Raw genomic sequence first — 22119 nt, forward strand, 5'->3', positions numbered from 1 at the left:
ATGGGGATCAAATACTCGCGCCCCCCCCCCCCTGGTATGGAAGTGAAGTTTTTATTATCTACACTTTTATCTCCTGCTCTGATTGGTCAGTTATCTGTACTTGGTGTCTTAACGGTCCTCATTCCTTTCTAGGAGAGAATGGAGCCCTGCACAGCTAAGAGTCATCCTGTTGTGTCTGGCCCTAATGTGAAGTAAGGAGATAATAGCCTGATAATTTCTTAATGTTTTTGAGGAAGGCAGGTTGAAGGATAAGTTCTGCCCCCCCAACCCCCCGCCCCCCCTCTTCTTTCTTCTTCTTCCCCCCCCTCCTCTTTCTCCCCCCCTCCTCTTTCTCCCCCCCTCCTCTTTCTCCCCCCCTCCTCTTCCTCCCCCCCTCCTCTTTCTCCCCCCTCCTCTTTCTCCCCCCTCCTCTTCTCCCCCCCTCCTCTTTCTCCCCCCTCCTCTTTCTCCCCCCCTCCTCTTTCTCCCCCCTCCTCTTTCTCCCTCTCCCCTCCCTCTTTCTTCTCCCCCCCCCCCTCTCTTTCTCTTCCCCCCCCCCTCTCTTTCCTTCTTCCCCCCCCCCCCTCTCTTTCTCTTCCCCCCCCCTCTCTTCTTCTTCCCCCCCCTCTCTTTCTTCTTCCCCCCCCTCTCTTTCTTCTTCCCCCCCCCCTCTCTTTCTTCTTCCCCCCCCCCTCTCTTTCTTCTCCCCCCCCCCCCCTCTCTTACTTCTTCCCCCCACCCCCTCTCTTTCTTCTTCCCCCCCTCTTTCTTCTCCCCCCCCCCCTCTCTTTCTTCTTCCCCCCCCCCCCTCTCTTTCTTCTTCCCCCCCCCTCTCTCTTTCTTCTTCCCCCCCCCTCTCTCTTTCTTCTTCCCCCCCCCTCTCTCTTTCTTCTTCCCCCCCCTCTCTCTTTCTTCTTCCCCCCTCTCTCTTTCTTCTTCCCCCCCCTCTCTTTCTTCTTCCCCCCCCTCTCTTTCTTCTTCCCCCCCCCCCCCCTCTCTTTCTTCTTCCCCCCCCCCTCTCTTTCTTCTCCCCCCCCCCCCCTCTCTACTTCTTCTTCCCCCCACCCCCTCTCTTTCTTCTTCCCCCCCTCTTTCTTCTTCCCCCCCCCCCCCTCTCTTTCTTCTCCCCCCCCCCCCCCCTCTCTTTCTTCTCCCCCCCCCCCCCCTCTCTTTCTTCTCCCCCCCCCCCCTCTCTTTCTTCTTCCCCCCCCCCCTCTCTTTCTTCTTCCCCCCCCCCCTCTCTTTCTTCTTCCCCCCCCCTCTCTTTCTTCTTCCCCCCCCCTCTCTTTCTTCTTCCCCCCCCCTCTCTTTCTTCTTCCCCCCCCCCTCTCTTTCTTCTTCCCCCCCCCCCTCTCTTTCTTCTTCCCCCCCCCCCCTCTCTTCTCTCTTTCTCTCTTTCTCTCATTTCTCTCTTTCCTCTCTTCTTCTCTCTTTCTCTCTCTTCTCCCCCCCCCCTTCTCTTTCTCCCCCCCCCCTTCTCTTTCTCCCCCCCCCCTTCTCTTTCTCCTCCCCCCCCCTCTCTTTCTCTCCCCCCCCCCCTTCTCTTTCTCCCCCCCCCCTTCTCTTTCTCTCCCCCCCCCCTTCTCTTTCTCTCCCCCCCCCCTTCTCTTTCTCTCCCCCCCCCCTTCTCTTTCTCTCCCCCCCCCCTTCTCTTTCTCTCCCCCCCCCTTCTCTTTCTCTCCCCCCCCCCTTCTCTTTCTCCCCCCCCCCTTCTCTTTCTCCCCCCCCCCTTCTCTTTCTCCCCCCCCCCTTCTCTTTCTCCCCCCCCCTTCTCTTTCTCTTCTCCTCCCCCCCTCTTTCTCTTCTCCTCCCCCCCCTCAAGCATTGCACACCGGAGAAGCAGATTGCAGGAGCATTGCACGATTAAAACATTTTAGTCGACTAAATGAATACGATTTTAGTCAGACTAATGCAGCATACACGCTGTCGTACTTTTCGACTGGACTGGTCCGACGTCCAGAGAAGATGCCCACCTGTCCCGGGGGGGGGGGGGGGGTGTTGCAGCAGCTGGTACATGCCACCCAGATGTAATATGTTCCAAAAGGTGAACTTGTGATTTAAAAAAATTGGAGACCTGAAACATGTCTGTGCCACCCAGGTTCTATTGCAGAGTGAAATAGAAAATAACTGGGTTCTATGCCTAATTGGTGGTGGTGCTGGGTGACAAATTACAATATGGTACCACATCCCATTTATCTATGAGGGAGGACAGGCGGGACTTTTGTGGTACCAAAAAAGCAAATAAATTGAAAAAATATATATATATTTTATTTAAACCCTTTTATAAAATCACAAACATTTACAAGAATCACGTATTTCTTGAAACATATATACAACCATTCTTTACTCTACATGTTTCGCTCACAAGAGCTTCTTCAGGAGTTTTTTTGAGAAATGTCGCATGCAGTATTATATACTATAAAAGAAACAACAATTGTAAATGAATATGCTTAAAATTGCCATGAATAAAATCGCATGTAAATGAGGTGTTATCTTTGTCTTATAGAAATTTTGTTGAGAAGATATTCCTACATTTTATATAGAGTACATTTTGTACTAAAAAAAAAATGGAAAGGATGCCTACCGGATGCTTGAATTCATGAATCCTTAATTTAGGATACATAAATTGAAGCCAGGATTTAAAAGAATGGAGAGATTGTGGAAGTTTTCAACACAAAGACTACTGCAGATCCCGGACAGACTGGACCTGGTGTACAGGATGTGAATTGTCTGTCAGTAACCTGGCAGAAGGCTCACATTCCCCCTCTGCCCATGTAATGAACACACCACACAGGCAGAGCCTGTCTATAGGGAGGGAGAGCGCCTTTCCCTGCCTGAAAGTCAACCGCTTCTTCCCCCTTTGCTCTCAGCTGAGCTGGGCAGAGGGTGGCAGAGCAAGCAGCTCGGATAGCGCTCCTGCTCCATATGCTGAGTTGCACGGACCTGACATAGACCAGTGATGGCAAACCTTGGCACCCCACATGTTTTGGAACTACATTTTCCATGATGCTTGACCACACTGCAGAGTACATGAGCATCATGGGAAAAGTAGTTTCAAAACATCTAGGGTGCCAAGCTTCACCGTCACTGGCATAGATAATTGAGCTGATTGGTCCTAATTGGCAAAGGGGCTTTCAGCGTCATCATTTTGGGTTAGGATCAGCTCAGTTTTTCTTCTGTTTAGAAGAGTGATGCAGGCTTTATACCTTTTGCCTATAAGTGGACTGGGTCTACCCATAACCACTTGATAAAAAAAATGTTCTTTAGTAAGGAACATGCATACCGAGGAGTTCCAGCCTGGGGGGAAAATAAAGTCAGCAGCTACAAATACTATACGAATGCTGGTTACTTTTAACATAAAGACACTTACCTGTCCAGGGAACCCGCAATGTCGGCACCCCAAGCCAATCCATCGATCAGGTCCGAGTGCAGGCATCTTCACAAAAGGAAGCGAAGCATGCCCGAGTCGCGCTGAACTTTCTCAATGGACCCGTGTCTCTCCCAGAAGGCAACGGGGGGAAGAGGGGCTCGAAGTTTCATGGATTGCTGCACAACGATGCAGTGATCTTGCAGGGGGAAGCAAGCAGAGCTTCTCCTTTTTGTGTGGAGCTCCGCTTTAATAATTGTGACCAAAATTGGTGTGCTATAAATTGCCTTCAGCATTGCTCTGTTTTGTTGTTGCTGGAGGCTGCCATTTTGCTGAAGCCCAGAGCCCCTGAACAACAGTAAATCCTGAAGCTGAACTAAACCCATCGATTTAACAGTATTTAAAAAAAAAAAGTTACCTTCCTGAAATGCCGGTGTTAACTGTCACATTTCCTTGTCTTTAAACCAACTGTCAAACCATAAATGGTTGGTGTTATAACTGACTTAAAGAATAATTCCTCTTTAAGGCCTCTTTCACACGGACGATCCGTTCAGGTCCGCCGGTCAGTTTTTTAGGCGGACCTGAATGGACGCTCCATAGACCTCTATGGAGCGTCGGATGTCAGCGGTGACATGTCCGCTGACATCCGACCCGCTCCGATCCCAAAAAGTGTGACGGAGGAAAAACCTACTTTTCCATCCATCAGCGGATGACGTAATCCGTAATCAGATTCCCCCATATGGGAGAGCGGTGCTATGACAGGTCCGTCGCTGCACAGTGCAGCGACAGACCTGTCATCTGCCTGCTCAGCGGGGATCGACGGAGCGATTTCCCTCCCCCCCGCTGAACAGAGCGGGCTCCGTACATGGACACGTCCGTGTGAAGGAGCCCTAAGGCTGTCAGCAGATCGGCCTCTACAAACACTCCATTCAGAAAAGGGCCAGTAAATGACACTTGCTGGCCCCTTCCCCGGTGGGAGAGGGCAGGGGGGAAAGTCGGCAGAGCTGTGGGGGGGGGGGGGGGGGGGGGGGCTGGAAAAGGAGCACACCAGGGTCAGCAGGAAGAAGCTCGATAGGAGCAGGGGCAGCTGCATATAGAGGGATTAATTGCCCCATTTTCCTCCTGCAGCTGCTGAATGCCTGCTTCTCTATTGTCCTCCTGCAGCCACTGAATGCCTGCAGGAGAGAAGGGGGCATTCAGCAGCTGCTGGACGAAAATGGAGAGATCGCTTCCCCTATGCAGCTGCCCCTGCTGCTGCTCCTATCCAGGCATACAGGGGGGCTGCACGGATCCCCTGCAGCATGGGGCTGGGTCACGATTGCGACGCCCCTGATGCTAAAGAATAAACTCCTTTAATGCCAGGTTCTAGCAGCTTGGGTTCAAGGATGAAGTCTCTTTGTGATCTTGGGGGAAGTTGATCACAAATCTCACAATAGATGCTCAATGCACTAACATATTTTTGCTTGGCATTTTCAGCTTTCCCAGGATCCGGTGATCAGTGTTGTATAGAACATTGGGGTTGCTTTACTAAAACTGGAGTGCACAATCTGGTGCAGCTGTGCATAGAAACCAATCTGCTTCTAACTTCAAGAGGAGCTCCACCTTAATTTTTTTTTTTTTTTTATTAAAAGCCTGCAGCTGCTGACTTTTTTAATAAATGGACACTTATCTGTCCCAGGGTCCAGCGATGTCGGTGATCTCTCGGCTGCCCCCGCTGCTATCCTCGGTCAGGGAATCGGGAAGCGAAGCATTGCGGCTTCACTGCCCGGCTCCCTACTGCGCATGTGTGAGTCGCGCTGCCCGTCTTCACTGGTCCCCGTTGTGTTCTGTGAACAATGTGTTTCCCAGAACACAACTGGGGGGGCGGGCATCTGCGGCTATCTATACCCGGAAGTTGGTGCAGATACCTGTATTAGACAGATATCTGCAATACCTGCACCCCCTCCCCCCTGAAAGGTGCCAATTGTGGCACAGGAGGGGGGGAGCAATCTGATGAGCGGAAGTTCCACTTTAGGGTGGGGCTCCGCTTTCAGCTTGATCAGTTAAAGTGGTTGTAAAGGGTGTTTTGTTTTTGTTTATTTTATGACAAACATGTTCTACTTGCCTCCACTGTGCAGTTCGTTTTGCAGAGTGGCCCCGATCCTGCTGTTCTTGGGTCCCACAGCGTCTGTCTTGGCTCCTCCCCGCTAAAGCTAACCCCCTCTGGGAAGAGCTCTCCTGGGGGGTTAGCTTGTGGGCAAGCTCCCGAGTCCTGTATTCGGCGTCCATAAGCCGCTGACTACAGAACTCGGCCCTGCCCCCCCGGTCATCGCATCATTGGAGTTGATTGACAGCAGCGCAAGCCAATGGCTGTGCTGCTATCAATCTATCCAATTAAGAGCCAAGAACAGGTGAGAAGACCAGGCCGACATCAAGCGCGCTCTCAACGCGGGACTTCTGGGGGCTCGGGTAAGTAAACGGGGGGTCCTGCAATCGCCGAATGTTTTTTCACCTTAATGCATAGGAGGGATTAAGGTGAAAAAACATGAACCTTTACAACCGCTTTAAGCTTTGACCGTAAAATACCTGGAAGCTGATTGGCTGCCATGCACAGCTGCACCAGATTTTGCATTTTCCAGTTTTAATCTCCCCCATGTCTTTCTGGCATTTACTGTCCCTACTTTGTCTCTGGTTCTTCATGTGTTGGAAATGAAATATTTAAGATTCTGGCTGTACAGCAGGGAAGAATTTGGACAGAGCTGTTGATGGTCATATTTGTCTATTTTAGAGTTTTCCTTCTGTGGTTGATGGCCCCAAACGGATCCCAATGACACAACTGCAGCAGCAGAGACAGATTGGCCAAGTGAAGCCGCCAGTAACGGCGCTTGGTGCGAAGAGAGTGCCTTGTTCTACCAATGTTCCACAGAGGGTGCTTTCCCAGAAACCGGTTGTAACCAATCAAAAACAAGTACTCCCACAGACAGCCAATCGGGCTCAACCTAAGCCCTTACCACAGGTCCAGCCAGCATCCCGCACACAGCCAGCTGATGAAAACAGAGACCCAAATGGTTCTACAGGTGAGTGTTACTGCTGGAAAAGGACAATGTGGTCCTGTAGTTCAATGTCTACATATCTCCTATAGAAACTTTAATGCAGAGTTCTTATGTTATATTTTTCTCTAGCTCCTCCCCCTGCAGATAAGAAAGTTGCTGCCAATCCAAGCCAACCAGTGTCCTCTTCCATCTCTGCCACTAGTACAATGAAGGAAGAGGGTAAAAAGTAAGTAGTGTTGTGTTAAAAAACATTTTTTTTTTTTTCTGTGGAAGCTCTTCCTGCTGAATGTGGGTGCACTTTAAAGTTACTTTACCCACAACAGTAAAATCGGTCTGTATATGCAGTAAAGCATGCCTGTTGTACTCGCTGTGGAACCTAAGGGGTTAATCCTCCACATTGTGTAAAAAGGCTGTCTGATCCTCCCCTTCCACTGTCCCCTAACCATCTCCTGATAAGACAGAGCCTTTGGAGTCACTCTGCACATGCTCAGTTTGGTGTGTATTGAGGTGTGGGGTTTTTTTGTGCATGTAATTGGCACAGGGCCAATTGGTACTACAGGCAGTCCCCGGGTTACGAATGAGATGGGGACTGTAGGTTGGTTGGAACAGTACAGCCTGTGCAGTGATGTGGGGTGTTCTGGGTGCTTCTGCACATGCAGTCATACTATTTCAGGCTCTTGTGGCCATGCAGTACTGCAGTGTGGGATGTGTCCTGTGCTGCAAGATGGTTGCTTGGCGGTATCCGGGACCAGTGTGGAGCGCAAGTGGCCGGCAGTGATGTCACACTACCTCCGTTCATAACTCTGTTGCCTGCATCGTGAAAGAGGGTCAGGGGTCCTGCAGCCTCCATTGGACAATCGGAGTAAAATGAAAACTCATCCTACAAGCTTTAACCAGATACTGATAGAAGTCACAAGACTGCTATATACTGTTTATTAGAAAAGGTATTTAGCAGTTTAGTTACTAAAATTGCATTTCCATGTTCTGTGTACTGTGGGAGACCAGATATAGTGACTGCAGGCTCCTGGGTTTTATAACACTTCAATGCTGAGTGGCTGCATATATGCTTCCCTATATAAACGCTTAGTGTGCTGAGAGCATGCGCACAACACTAGCGAATGTGTGCCGGAAAGCGCCCAATGCATACTTGAGATCGGGACCTTTCCCATCATGTGACTGTCAATTACAGCAATCACATGATGGGAATGCCCACCTCTGCAACCTGCCATTTAGATCCTCTTAAAGGGATTTGTAAAGTTAAATAATTAAAAAAAAAAAAATTCCTCTACTTGCCTGCTCTGTGCAAACCTCTCTTGGGTCCACCGCTGGCGCTCCTGGCCACTCTGTCCAGTGTCCCCATAGGAGGAAGCCGCTTCCCATGGGGAATGCCTGCACCCGAGCCCCACTGCTGCATCCAGTGACAGTGGGACTTCTGGGCCCCCTCATGTCACTAGCTTTGATTGGTGGCGATGGCTCCCAGTGCCCCAGCAAAACCAGTGAGACCTGGAAGTGAGGAGAGGGGAACTGCAGATGTGCATGGCGTTGGTTTGAATGAGGACTCGGGTAAGTAAGAGGGAGGGGGGCTGGTGACTCCTAAACCTTTTTTTTACCTTCATGCAAGGAATGCATGAAAGGAGTTGTAAAGGCAGAAGGTTTTTATCTTAATGCATTCTATACATTAAAGTGGAGGGCCACCCTAAAAAAAAAAATTACATGAAAAATCCTAAAATTAAAAATAAATTAATTTAAACTTGCCTAAACCCTTGTTGCTAGGCAGTCTTCCTAATCTGCCTCTTCCTATTCCACGGCGTGTTCTGCTCCTCGGTGAGTGGCCCCGTTGCCTTCTGGGAACTGTTCCCAGAAAACCATGGGGCCATTCACAGAGCACCACGCTGCTTGCACATGCACAGTAGGAAACTGGCAGTGAAGCTGCAAGGCTTCACTGCCTGTTCCCCTTACTTAGGGTGGCGGTGCTCGAGGGACGGGTCGGCCTTGGGTGGCCGACATAGCTGGCACCCAGGACAGGTAAGTGTGCTTATTTAAAGTCAGCAGCTACAGTGTTTGTAGCTGCTGACTTTTAGATTTTTTTTTTTTTAACATGGCCGGAATCCCGCTTTAAGATAAACCTTGTGTAGCATCACCCCACTAATTACCTACCTGAGCCCCTTCTCTCTCCAGCTATGTCCACGATCCCCTCAGCCATCCAGGACACTCCTGATGACTGAGACAGAGCAGCGGTGCCATTGGCTCCCGTGGCAGTCAGTCAATCGGGAGAGAGGGCGAGCCCACGGCTCCGTGTCAAACTGGACACACGGAGCTCTGACTCTGCTTGGGTGCCCCCTGTAGCTGGCTGAGGGCACTTGAGGGAGGGGCTAGGAGCAGTGAAGAGGGACCCGAGAAGAGGAGGATCTGGGCTGCTCTGTGCAAAAAAACTGCACACAGGAGGTAAGTATAACATGTTATGTAAAAAAAAAAAAAGCCTTTGCAATCACTTAAAGATAAAAAAAATGTTTAGGCTTTGACTTTAAGGGCCGGGCGGCAGTAGAAAAGAGGCTCTTTTTTTTAGTTTTTAAGGCTTCATCTCTTGGGAGTTTCTTCAGTTGCTGCAGAGCCAGAAGGGGATTATTTTGCAGCTTTCTGGGTCAGCAGACCCTTGGTATTGCTGCAGAAGGCTTGCCTGGCCCCAGCTGGGAAGAATCTGGCCTGGCCTATAATTTTTTTTTTTTTTTTTTTGCACTAAACTCGTTCACTTGGGTACTTTTCACTAGAATGGAATTATTAATCCAGCATACGGTAGATCATGCCTCTGTACCATGTTGCTCTGTTGTCTGCAGTTTCCCTGATATTTTGGGTTTAGTTGTGACTTTGTACCACGTGACACTTTATATCATGCTGATGCGGTCTCTCTTCCACAGCCACTTCCTACAGCAACTACAGTCTGTGTCCGCTCCTCTTTTGTAGTCTTTCAGACTGCAAATTATGCAACTTAATTCACAGCTCTGATGGTGGGTGGGATTGAGTCTAAATCTCCCAAGTCCTCCCTCACAGATCACAGCATTATTAAAGGAAACCTTCATACACAGCCTGTTCTGAAAGCTAGCTGTGCTGCTGCTGGGAAGACTTGCATGGGTCACAATTAGAATTCAAACCTACCCAGGTAAATATGCTGATTGGTGTGAACAGGGAGAGTCCCACCCCTCAGATCCCACACTGTTCGCTGAAATTATTTATCCACATATTACAGTGGTTGTAAAGGCAGAAGGTGCATTAAGATAAAAATCCTTCTGTGTGCAGAAGCCCCCCCCCCCAAATACTTACATGAGCCCCATCTCAATCCAGCGTTGTGCAGGAGTGCCTTGGTTGTCTGCAGCTCTCCTTCCTAATTGGTTGAGACCCAGCAGTGGCTCCCGCTGCTGCCAATGAGGGTAGAGGGGGCAGGCACAAACGTCTTTGTCTGAACAGACACACAGAGCCTCAGTTTAGGTGCCCCATAGCAAGCTACTTTCTGTGGGGGTACTCGACAGGAGGGATGGACCTGAGAAGAGGAGGATCTGGGCTACTCTCTGCAAAACCATTACACAGGGCAGGTAAGTATAACTAACGTGGTGTCTTTTTAAAAGAAAAAAAAGAGCATCACTCAAATTGTTCTGTTGTGGGCTCTGGGATACCACAATAGAATCTTCTTTTTTTTTTTTTTTTTTTTTTTTTTTTTTTTTTCCCCAAAATCTTTTAAAGGTAAATCTACTTTTATTCACCAAAAAAAATTAAAGTTACGTACCGGTAACGTCTTTTCCAGTAGTCTTTCAGGACAGCCACCATGAGAGAGAGTCTCCTCTTCCTCTAGGAAACACTGCGCCAGCCCATAAATTCTTACTTCCCCCTGCCAGACCTCAGTATATTCCAAGATTACCTCCGGTCAGCTGGGGAGACACAAGAACACATTAATAACATACTATTCCATATCATTATCATGCTGCGTTCTGGTCTTTTATAAGACACCCCAAAATTTCGGGTGGGTAACTAGGGCTGTCCTGAAAGACTACTGGAAAAGACGTTACCGGTACGTAACTTTAATTTTCCCCCTTCGTCTTTCAGGACAGCCACCATGAGAGGATGAACGAGCACTTACCAGTTAGGGTGGGACTACAGCTTGCAATACCTTTCGCCCAAAGGCTTGCTCACTAGCCGACACCAGGTCCACTCTGTAGTGCTTAACGAAAGTGGAATAGCTGGACCATGTTGCAGCCCTGCATATCTGCTCTGGCGTCGCTCCAGCCTTCTCTGCCTGAGAAGCTGCCATAGCTCTAGTAGAGTGTGCCCTTATACCCATTGGGATTTCTTTCCCTGCTAATGTATAGGCCTGGCCAATGGCTACTCTGAGCCATCTGGCAATAGTGCGTCGAGACGCTTTGCATCCTTTTCTGGCCCCAGAAAACAAAACAAATAGTCTGACTTTCTAAACCTCTTGGTCAGCTCTAGGTACTGAAGGATACATCTCCTTGCGTCCAACGAATTAAATTTTAATTCCCTTTCCCCCGAGGGGTTGGGACAAAATGAGGGTAGAATTACCTCCTGACTTCTGTGGAAACCCGAAGCCACCTTAGGTAAAAATGCTGGATCAGTTTTGAAGATGATCCGATCTGGAAAAATAATGCAAAAAGGAGGTCTAACAGATAAGGCCTCAATCTCACTGACTCTCCTGGCAGTTGTCACTGCTACCAAAAAAACTGTTTTTAACGTAAGATCCTTTAGTAGACATTCCTCTAAACGTTCAAAGGGGGTTCCCGTCAGGCCCTGTAAAACTAACGATAGGTCCCACTTGGGAAAGGAAGGACCCTGAACCGGTCTTTGTCTAGACAGAGCCTTAAAGAATCTGACCACCCAAGGGTTGGTGGCCAGATGCTTTTCTAAATAAGCACTGAGTGCTGACACCTGACCTTTAAGGGTACTTATGGATAAACCCCTGTCTGCCCCGCACTGAAGGAATTCCAACACAGCTGTGGGACTGTGTACCGCAAAGGAGCCTTCTGCACACCATTCATTGAAACGTACCCAGACTTTTTTTATAAATCTGGCGTGTTTCCTTCTTCCTGCTGTTGAGGAGGGTGGAGATTAATTTCTCAGAAAACCCCCTAGCTCTTAGCATACCCTCCTCAGTAGCCAGGCCACTAACTGCCAATGGTGAACCTGTGGACAGAGGACTGGGCCCTGTGAGGAGATCCTCTCGAGGTGGCAGGAATAAGGGAGGTTCGACCGCTAGCTGCTTGAGTACTGAGAACCAAGCCCTCTTTGGCCAATGTGGTGCTATTAGAATCAGGGACGTGTTTTCCACCTGGAACTTCCTGAGGACCGCCGGTAATAACGCTGGGGGCGGGAAGGCATAGCAGATTCTGAAATGCCAGCTCTGGATCAATGCGTCGACCCCTCGTGCTCCCTCCCCTCTGTTTAGGGAGAAAAAACAAGGGGCCTTCGCGTTGCTTCTTGACGCGAACAGATCTACTTCTGGAGGACCCCATTTCTCTGAAATGAGATTGAAAACCTCCTGGTTGAGGATCCAATCGCCCTCTCTGTTTGGTTCGGCTGAGAAAATCTGCTATCACATTCTTCTCTCCTCTCAGGAAGACTGCTGAGAGTGAGAGAGTGTGAGTCTCGGCCCAGTTCAGAATGTCTGATGCTAAGGCCAACAGGACTCCGCCTTTCGTGCCGCCCTGTTTGTTTACATAGGCCACGGCGGACGAGTTGTCCGACTGCACCTGAACATGGTGGCCCTGTAGCTCCTCTTTGAAGAACCTGAGTGCTAGCCCGATTGCCCTCAGCTCCTTCCAACTGGACGACCTTCTTAGTTCGTCGCCCTCCCAGGTGCCCTGTGCTAAAAGGGAACCCAGATGCGCCCCCCCAACCTTTGCCGCTTGCATCTGTGGTTACCACCTGAGAAACTGGGATGAACCACAGACGACCCTGCGACAAGTTTGAGACCCTCCTCCACCACCAGAGGGATCTCTTTACTTGGGGTGGAACCTGTACCAAGGTGTCCAGATCTTCCTGACTGTGATCCCACACCCTTAGGACAAAGGACTGTAAGGGACGAAAGTGCAGACCTGCCCATTGCACTGCTGGGAGGGTAGCGGTCAATAGTCCCAGGGCCGACATCAAAACTCTTATGGAGACCTGATTGCTGCACTGAAGAACCGCCACTGCCCTGTCCAGTTTTTGAACTTTTTCTGCTGGAAGAAACACCCTCAGTAGAGTTGAGTCCAACAGATAGCCCAAGTACATAATGCGCTGAGAGGGAATCAAACTGGATTTCTCCAAGTTCATTAGCCACCCTAGACCTGTAAGAACCCTCTTTGTTAGTTCTAGATCTCTGACTAACTGCAGTGGACACAGTGCAAACAGGAGCAGGTCGTCCAGGTATGCTATCACTGATATTCCCTGGAGCCGAAGAAAAGCCATCACCTCCGCTAAGACCTTGGTGAAAATGCGGGGCGAGGAGGATAGCCCGAAAGGCAGCGCCTGAAACTGTAGATGTACCGTTGTTCCACCTACATTTACCGCTAGCCGAAGAAACCTCTGCGAGGCTTCTGTAATAGGAACGTGTAGATACGCGTCCCTTAGGTCCAGAGATACCATAAAGCAGTTGCGGGGCAACAGGGCTCTGACTGTGAAAATTGTTTCCATACGGAATCTCCTGTACGTCACTGACCTGTTCAGGGGCTTTAAATTCAGAATCAGTGGGTTTCTTCACTACGAAGATGTGTGAATAGAAACCCTCTCCCTCCTCGGCCTTTGGAACTCTGAGAACCACATTTTGATCTACCAGATCTCTTAATGCTTCCAACAGAGCCTCGGCTTTTGCCATACACCTGGGTAGGTGCGTGACAAGAAATCTCCGTGGAGGAGGATTTGTCAATTCGATATGGTACCCCCTTATAATCCCTAGGATAAAGCGATTGGGGGATATCGCTTCCCACTGTGGGAGGAAGGCCCCCAGTCTTCCCCCCCCCCCCCACCCTGGTTGGGGAGTCATTGGTTTTTACGGGGCTGTTCAGGAGGGCGAAAAATCGCCCCTCCCCTGCCCTTGCCCTTCTGACCCCAAAATTTCTTTTGCCCTTCCGGTTTTGGAATTTCTTTACGCTTTTGCGGACGAAACCCCTTCTTTGTCTGTGTAGGGGTTTTCCGTTTAACTGGGAAGGATTTCTTCCTGTCTGCTGTGCGGTCCAAGACGGTCTCTAACCCTGGTCCGAAGAGAAGGTCTCCCGTTAACGGTATGCCGCACAATTTGGCCTTAGAGGCGCTATCGCCCGGCCAAGTTTTTAGCCAGAGGGCTCTCCTGGCCGAATTGGCCAGAGCCGCTGATCTGGCTGACATACGGACTGATTCTGCCGAGGCATCAGCTATGTAGGCGATACCCCGCAGAATCGTAGGGAAAGAAGATAGAATGGTTTCTTTTGCCGTTCCAGCTTCAATATGCTCTTGAATCTTAGAGAGCCAGTGCTCCAGATTGCGAGCCACTACTGTGACAGCCAACTCGGGGTTTTAAATTACCAATTGTTGAATCCCAAGTCTTTTTGAGGAGAGAGTCTATTCTCTTATCCATGACATCCACCAGGGCCCCCATGTCCTCAAAAGCCAGGTCTGTGTGTCTGGAAACCTGGGAGAAGGCAGCATCTAACTTGGGACTTTTATTCCAGATAGATGTAGGATCATCCGAGAATGGAAATCTCCTTTTTTAAGGATCTAGAAAAAAAGGGTTTCCTTTCGGGATCCTGCCACTCCTTTTTAATAGTTTCAACCAGTACCTCATGTACTGGAAAAACTTTCCTCCTTTGTTCCCCTAAACCCTTGTACATTTGGTCATGAAGGGTCAGGGGTTTCCTGTCTTCCTGAATACCGAGGGTTGTATAAATAGCCCCTAAGAGGTCCTCTACCTCTTCCAGGGATAATTTATATCTGGAGGATTTCCTGGACTCCCCGTCCAGGTCCTCTCCCTCTGAACCATCCTGGGAATCGGAGGAGGAACTGTCTGGTTGTCTTTGTTCCACTCCGGAGGGCCCTGGAGCTTCCACTGCCCTAACTGAAGTTGCAGGTTGGGCAGGAGCAGAGCCCTGAGCCTGAGGCGAGGTTGTATCCTGGGGGACTGGACTAAAGGGAGGCTGAAACCTTTCAAATAAGGCTTTAAATGAAGAGAAGGTGGACGAAAGCTCCTTAACCGAGGCTGCAAGTCCTGACTCCTGTTCAGAGTACCTCTCCTTAACAAGGGAGTCTATGCACTCCCTACACAAGACCTTTGTCCATGTTTCCCCTAAAGTGTCCCTGCAAGAGGCACACCTCTTCTTAGAGCTATGTGCAGACCTAGACTTCTCTGTAGCTTTCTGAAATACATGAAAAGAAAAAACAAACATTTTGTCACTTCTTGTTTTTTTGAAAAAAAAAAAAAAGATATAACCCTGGGAATGCACTAGACCCTCCTTAATATGTGGGGATCTGAGCCTCCCTCCCCTGACCACCCAGGGTGTCTGCCCCCCCATGACAGGAACTATACATGGAGGGACAGTCCTAGATAAAGAGTACTCTTCCCCAGGGCACTCTTACCTTAGGAAGGCTGGAGGTAGTGTCCGTTGGCTGAGCATCTGCTTCCGACATGACTTGCAGGTGGTTGCTACTACCGAGTCCCACGCTGCCTGTGCGCGTCCCAGACTCGTCTCCAGCCTGTGCCTGGCTTCCTTATCAGCGCCGCGACCCGGAACCGGAAGTCGCGGGTTAAAGGCAAGCACTCGCCCTTCCGCCGGAAATGACGCCGTCGTCCGGCCCGCCTAGTTCCGAAAAAAAGAGAGCGGTCTGTATGGTATACAGGGAAGGTGAACGCTTGCCTGCTGCAGCCCTGTAGCCACGATAGGGAGTCCCCCCAACCTGAAGCCGCGCTCGGCTAGGAAGTGGTGGCAACAGAACGAGGGGTAAGTCCCCCCTATGCCCTAGGAAACCCCTGCTCCCATTACAGGCTCCAAAAAATATAAACAGCCGCAGTCACCCTGACTGAATGGCCTGGGTCCTTGCACAGTGTCTCCCCACCGAAGGAAACACTAATACTGAGGTCTGGCAGGGGGAAATAAGAATTTATGGGCTGGCGCAGTGTTTCCTAGAGGAAGAGGAGGAGACTATCTCTCATGGTGGCTGTCCTGAAAGACAAAGGGGGGTGTAGGTTATCCCTTTAACAATGAACCTGGTTTGTTAGGTCTGCTAACCAGGATTTAATTGGACAATGCTGTGGCTTACATCAACGCGGAACTTGAAGGTTCTCAACTCAGACGCGGCTCTGATTTTGGCATGGGTAGAATTTTGCACATCCCAGACAGTTTGTGTGTATGTATGTATATTTTTTTTTTTATATTCTCTTTCCTTCTAATTTGGTATATTATTGTCGCCGTAGTTTTTGTTTTTCATTTTAATGTAATGTGTTTTTCCCTGCAGGAAGCAGTGGTGTCTGGAGGACTTTGAGATTGGCCGTCCTTTAGGAAAAGGAAAGTTTGGCAATGTGTACTTGGCCAGGGAGAAGCAGAGTAAATTCATCCTGGCATTGAAAGTTCTCTTTAAATCCCAGTTGGAGAAAGCCAATGTGGAACATCAACTGCGCAGGGAGGTGGAGATCCAGTCACACTTGAGGTTAGTTTTTTTTTTTTTTTTTTTTTTTTTTTTTTTTTCCTTTTTAAGGGGTGCAACTTATTTTCTGCACAGGCCGACTGCATTCTCCAACTCTTACCTGTGGCTAGAAACGGTGTACCCAATTGACAGTTTTTAAAGACTCGCTGTGTACCAGATCCTTAAAGCGGAGCGGCACCGAAAAAAATTTTTAAAAGTCAGCAGCTACAAATACTGCAGCTGCTGACTTTTAAAACATGGACACTTACCTGTCCAGGGCGCCCGCGATGTCGGCACCCGAGGCCGAAGCGTCTCTCCGTCCTCGGGTGCTGCCGCCTCCATCTTCGGTAAGGGAATCAGGAAGTGAAGCCGTGCGGCTTCACTTCCCGGTTCCCTACTGCGCATGCGCGAGTCGCGCAGCGCAATACGAATGGTCCCTGCTGCCTCTGGGACCCGTGTGTTTCCCAGCAGGCAGCGGGGGGGGGGAACAGGATGTGGCGTAAATACCCGCAGATTCTGCGGCTATCTACGCCAGAAGTGGGTACAGATACCTGTAATATACAGGTATCTGTACCCCCCTCCCCCTGAAAGGTGCCAACTGTGTCACCGGAGGGGGGGAGGAATCTAATGAGTGGAAGTTCCACTTTTGGGTGGAACTCCACTTTAAGGCCCCTTTCACACTGGGGCGGGAACGTCGGCGGTAAAACGGCGCTATTTTAGCGGTGCTATTGGGCTACTAGCGGGGCGGTTTTAACCCTGAAAAAGGGTTGAAAGTGGTGCTTTGCTGGCTGTATAACTGCGCTTCCCCATTGATTTCAATCGGCAGGAGCGGTGTATTCACTGCTCCTAAGTTGCTGCTTGCAGGAGGTGTGTTTTTTTTTTTTTTTTTTTTTTTTGTTTTTTTTTTTTTCCCCATCCTGCAGGCGCACCGCTCAAGTGTGAGGGCCCTTGGGGCTTTCACACTGGAGACACAGCAACGGCTGTTTCAGGGCGCTTTGCAGGTGCTGTTTTTAGCACTGTAGCGCTTGCAAAGCGCCCCAGTGTGAACCCACCTCCCCAGGTAGATTGTTCTTGAGTCCAATTACTCGTGTCAGGATTATCTACCCTTGGGGATGCATTTATCTGTGTTCAGATAACGGACTACATAGTCCTCTCCATTTTGCTTGGATTAAAAGTTCTCTTATGGGTTTAGACCTTCTGTCGGGTCTTTATTACAGCTTGTCCTTGCTAGGAAGATTCATCATTTTGTCCTAGTAAGCACTATTACTGGAAGTGAGTGCAAATCCACAGTGGTCACCAGAACATGTGACTGTTAGAATGGGGCATAGATTCACTTTAAAGCAGTTTTATGCCTGGGGGGAAAAAAATAAAACAAAACTAAGGCAAAGGCATAATGAGCTAGTATGCACCACATACTAGCTCACTATGAAATACTCTTTCCGGCAAGGAGCCTTTTTTTTTTTTTTTTTTTTAGCGGCACCTGCTGGACCTTCAGAGCACATGCCCCGCTGATGTCAGCGGCTGCATGCAAGATGAATATCTCCTTGCATAGGCTTACCTGTAGGTAAAAATGTGACAGTGGGGTATACAACTGCTGTAAAAGTGTTTGCAGTGATATCTCTCCTTTGGGACACAAATGGCAAAATGGTTTTAACCACTTGCTGACTGTGTGTGTGTGTGTGTGTGTGTGTGTGATTTTAATTTTTTTTTTTTTTTTTTTGCTTTTAAAGGTAAAAAGATTAGGTGTCTTTTTGACCCCCAGATCTCACCATAAAGAGGACCTGTCATACTTTTTTCTATTAAAAGGGATGTTTAATTCTTGTAATGGGAATAAAAGTGATTAGAAAAAGTTAAATTAAAGGGACAGTGTAAAAAAAAAAGTAAAGTGCTCCCTCCTGTGCAGAAGTGAAGGCGTACGCAAGTCGTGCACGCTTATGTAAACTGTTTGCACCGCATGTGAGGTATTGCTGCGCACATTGGAGCGAGAGCAATAATGCTAGCACTAGACCTCCTCTAACTCTAAACAAATGACCTGTAAAGGCATTTAAAGTGTCGCCTATGGAGATTTTTAAGTACTGTAGTTTGATGCCATTCCCCCGAGTAGCGTGCGCAATTTTAAAGAGTGATGGGTATCTCTTTACCTGGTGTAACATCTTTCATAATATACAAAAATATTGGTGTGCATATGGTGTGTGTTTTTGATGGAATAAAAAGTGTTTTATCCAAAAATATTGCGTTTGAAAAACTGCTGTGCAGATACCATATGACATAAAATGGCAATCGCCATTTTTATTCTCTAGGGTCTCTGTTAAAAAGTTTGGGGGTTATAAGTCATCTTCTAGCAAAAAATACTGATTTTAAACTGCCAGGGAAAAAACTGGTCTTCAAGTGGTTAATGTTGGACATGGACCTCAGTCTTGGAGATGGACTGACCTTTGGGCACCAACTGTAATACTGTTCTGATTTTTTTAATTTTATTTTCTGTTCTCCCCTCAAGACATCCAAATATTCTTCGGCTATACGGCTATTTCCATGATGCCACCAGAGTCTACCTCATCCTGGACTATGCTCCCCGAGGTGAGCTCTTCCGGGAGCTGCAGCGGTGTACGCGGTTTGATGACCAACGAACTGCTACTGTAAGTGTTCTGCCTTACTGATGGCTGCCAAGAGGGTGGAATTCTGCATAGAAGGCGGGTTTCTGCTTATTGTGATCTGCACTGATTTTTGGCTTTCTACTCCACAGTACATCACAGAACTGGCTGATGCTCTATTGTATTGCCATGCTAAGAAGGTGATACATCGGGACATCAAACCGGAGAACCTGCTTCTTGGCGCTAATGGGGAATTAAAAATAGCAGATTTCGGCTGGTCTGTGCACGCCCCATCCTCTCGGTAAGCTTAAGTGGTAATCTTGGAACCTGTTGACCCTCGTAAATGTTGCTCATGTACGGTGCTAACACTTGGGAGGGTTGCTGCACTACTATTCTTCAACCTCCCCGGTGGAGGTTGACTTGCACCATTAATAAACTAAACGATGAGCTTACCCCAGGAAATTCTCCATAGTTGGCCTTCTCCAACCTTTCTAACATTTTTGCATTTCAGATGAAAATCTTAGAAGGGAAAGGGGTTAGAACATCTGGTTTTTACTGGTCTGTGGATTTTTTTGTGAACTTATGGCGCATTTAACGGTTAATTGATGTAGTGGTTGGACTGGGTTGCTTTTTTCATGTTTGGCATTTGAGTGTTGTGTGACAGGTGGTAATTTCTTTTTTTCAGGAGGACCACATTGTGTGGCACACTGGACTATTTACCTCCAGAGATGATCGAAGGGAGAATGCATGATGAGAAGGTGGACCTGTGGAGCCTTGGAGTCCTCTGCTATGAATTTCTAGTGGGCAAACCTCCATTTGAGACAGACACACACCAGGAAACATATAGAAGGATCTCAAAGGTAAGGACTTCCTTGGGCTGGGCCTGTTCTTTTTTTTCATTGGCTTATGCAAGAATTAAAAATTTTAGTTCTCACTATCTGTGAAAACTCCAGGCTGCCTCCTGGTCTCTATGGCCCCTTTTGGATGGAGCAGCTCTGCCTGCTCAGTGGGGAGGGGAAATCTCCACTGAGCAGGCTATGTAAGGTCCATGTCTGCTCCCCTGTGCAGAGCTGACAGAGCCCGCTCTCCTCTATATGGGGCAGTCGGTTGGAAAGGGACTGCATTTCCATCTGATCTGCCAGACGTATTGCCATAAGTTTGTTTTTAGCGGATTGGATGCCCAGCAGGTGTCAGCGGGGACGTATCTGCAGCCCCATAGAGAACAATGGGTGGTCCGATTGGGTCCGCCTGAAAAATGGACAGGCAGACCCGATCGGTCTGCTGGTGTGAGAAGGGCCTTGGTGTGCTTAAGCTTGAAGCATCATAGGCTTAACATTTGGAGCTGTGCAATAATGTTTACTAAATGGGCTACACAAGCAGCAAGCAATGCATTAGGGATCTGTTAAGTTTGTTTTAAAGAAAATGTTTGTCATACTTGCTCTGTGTAATGTTTTTTGCAAAGAGCAGTCCTGATCCTCTTCTCGGGTCCCCTGTTGGCTCCTCCTCCTGCCGCGTGTCCCCCAATAGCAAGCCTTTCTATGGGGTCACTTGTGCAAGCTTGCTCCCAAATCTGTCTGCACTAATTGACAGACAGTGGGACTTGGCCCCACCCCCTGCTCCCTTGTCACAGGCTGTGATTGACAGCAGCAGGAGCCACGGAGGAGGGAGAAAGCAGAGATCCTCTGTTCTTGTGTACATCGCTGGATTATTGTGACCGGAAATGTTTTTGTCTATCCTAATCTGGAGTCTGTTTGGCTTTTTAGGTGGAGTTCCATTTCCCCCCACATGTATCAGAGGGAGCAAGAGATCTTGTCTGCAAACTGTTGAAGCATAACCCTGACCACAGGCTGCCACTAAAAGATGTACTCGAGCATCCTTGGGTGGTTCAGAACTCTAACAAACGCCCAAGTAAACCCGTGGGCAACACCGCAAACACCCAATGATAAACAGCAGAGACCTGTGTGTTGGGGACACTGCTTCCTGCATCTGTTCTTCTCAAACCTCACCACAAAACAAGCATCTTATAATTCACATTGTACCTGTTCAACTTCAGTCGTCAGCATCTTATTTGGACAAAAGCTTCTAATCTGGACCGTGTACACTGAATATTAATCTACTTTTAAATAGTTCTCCAGGAAAGGCAACTCCTTAAGTCTGCTAGTGTTAGGTTTTTTTTTTTTTTCTTTTTCATTACTGGTTTGTGGTCCTCTGCTAGTCTTCCTTCACAGGACAGCTGAGCGGTTCGAACACTCTCAGTTCATTTGCATCCACTGCAGAGCTAAAAAAAATTTGTCCCTTGCAGCAAACTAAAGGACATGAGTACATGAACATCCTTCTATGAAAGTGTATTAAGAGCAATTCTCCAGTGAAGACTCCTTATGACCTGGTATGTCCACTAGAGCCTAGGCGTGTGCAGAGCTGTGGTCGGGGACTGTCCAGTAGAGGCTAGGCGTGTGCAGAGCTGTGGTCGGGGACTGTCCAGTAGAGGCTAGGCGTGTGCAGAGCTGTGGTCGGGGACTGTCCAGTAGAGCCTCGGCATGTGCAGAGCTGTGGTTGGGGACTGTCCAGTAGAGCCTCGGCATGTGCAGAGCTGTGGTTGGGGACTGTCCAGTAGAGCCTCGGCATGTGCAGAGCTGTGGTTGGGGACTGTCCAGTAGAGCCTCGGCATGTGCAGAGCTGTGGTTGGACTGTCCAGTAGAGCCTCGGCATGTGCAGAGCTGTGGTCAGGGACTGTCCAGGGTTAGGATGACCAGTGCAATAGCGATACGAATGCCTTGATGTATTTATTTGGCTGCCGATGCAGTCACTGAACAGCTGCTTGAATCTGTGAATGGGTCATCCAATCTTGTATGTAAATGTTTTTCAAAATGTTTCTCTTCAAGTGTTCTGTCCTTTCTTCTTCTTTTTTTTAATTGTTTAACTTTCAAAATTTTAAATAAAAAAATAAAGTTATACGCTATAACTTGACAAGTAAAGCCACATGATTTGTGCAGGCTTAGTATATCATTACATGACTGATATGTGAATATACTTGTGAAATCCTCTTGCTACACGATCAACGGCCTGTCTTTCGTCAGATTCGGCGACCTGTCAGAATTTTTAACAGAAGTGACGTACTGTTGCTGCCATGGTGCTACACCCCGCACTCGTCCACAGTAAGGATACCCTTTTGTTATAAAATTTTGCAGTGAAGTCATTTTCTCCCTTCGTCTTTCAGGACAGCACCTGGAGAGAGCGCAGCTCCACCCACTTTCCCAGGAAACACTGCAGTCAGTTTCTTTAAAGACCGGACACTTCCACCATGGCCTCAGTTGTAGTGTTTCCTCCGCCATGGTGGAAGCGCTGCAGGGAACCAGGGGTGTGCTGCGCTTTCTCCAGGTGGTGAAAGTTAGGGCATACCGGATCGTTTTTCTTCTTTTCCAAGACAGCCCAGCATCCTCCCTGACGCGTGGGGGATTCTCCGGTGCCTCCTCCTCTTCATGCTCGGCGAGAGCCAGGCTGCGAGGGTCCCGTT

General features: G+C 48.7%; 1 protein-coding gene across 2 annotated transcripts in view; it reads left to right on the forward strand.

Moving 5' to 3' along the window:
• The window catches only part of AURKA (aurora kinase A), a 25921-nt gene extending 4341 nt beyond the window's left edge, over window positions 1-21580 (forward strand). For both annotated transcript variants that reach the window (XM_073607223.1, XM_073607222.1), the window contains exons 2-9: window positions 133-190; window positions 6112-6402; window positions 6508-6604; window positions 15847-16038; window positions 18512-18650; window positions 18758-18906; window positions 19291-19465; window positions 20369-21580. In XM_073607223.1, coding sequence (XP_073463324.1) covers window positions 139-190; window positions 6112-6402; window positions 6508-6604; window positions 15847-16038; window positions 18512-18650; window positions 18758-18906; window positions 19291-19465; window positions 20369-20548 — 1275 coding nt within the window. In that variant the 5' untranslated portion in view covers window positions 133-138 and the 3' untranslated portion in view covers window positions 20549-21580. The remainder of the gene's footprint in view (window positions 1-132; window positions 191-6111; window positions 6403-6507; window positions 6605-15846; window positions 16039-18511; window positions 18651-18757; window positions 18907-19290; window positions 19466-20368) is intronic.
• The last annotated feature ends 539 nt before the right edge of the window (window positions 21581-22119 follow it).

This window comes from Aquarana catesbeiana, linkage group LG12 (genome assembly GCF_042186555.1).
Source record: "Aquarana catesbeiana isolate 2022-GZ linkage group LG12, ASM4218655v1, whole genome shotgun sequence".
Classification (NCBI taxonomy): domain Eukaryota; kingdom Metazoa; phylum Chordata; class Amphibia; order Anura; family Ranidae; genus Aquarana; species Aquarana catesbeiana.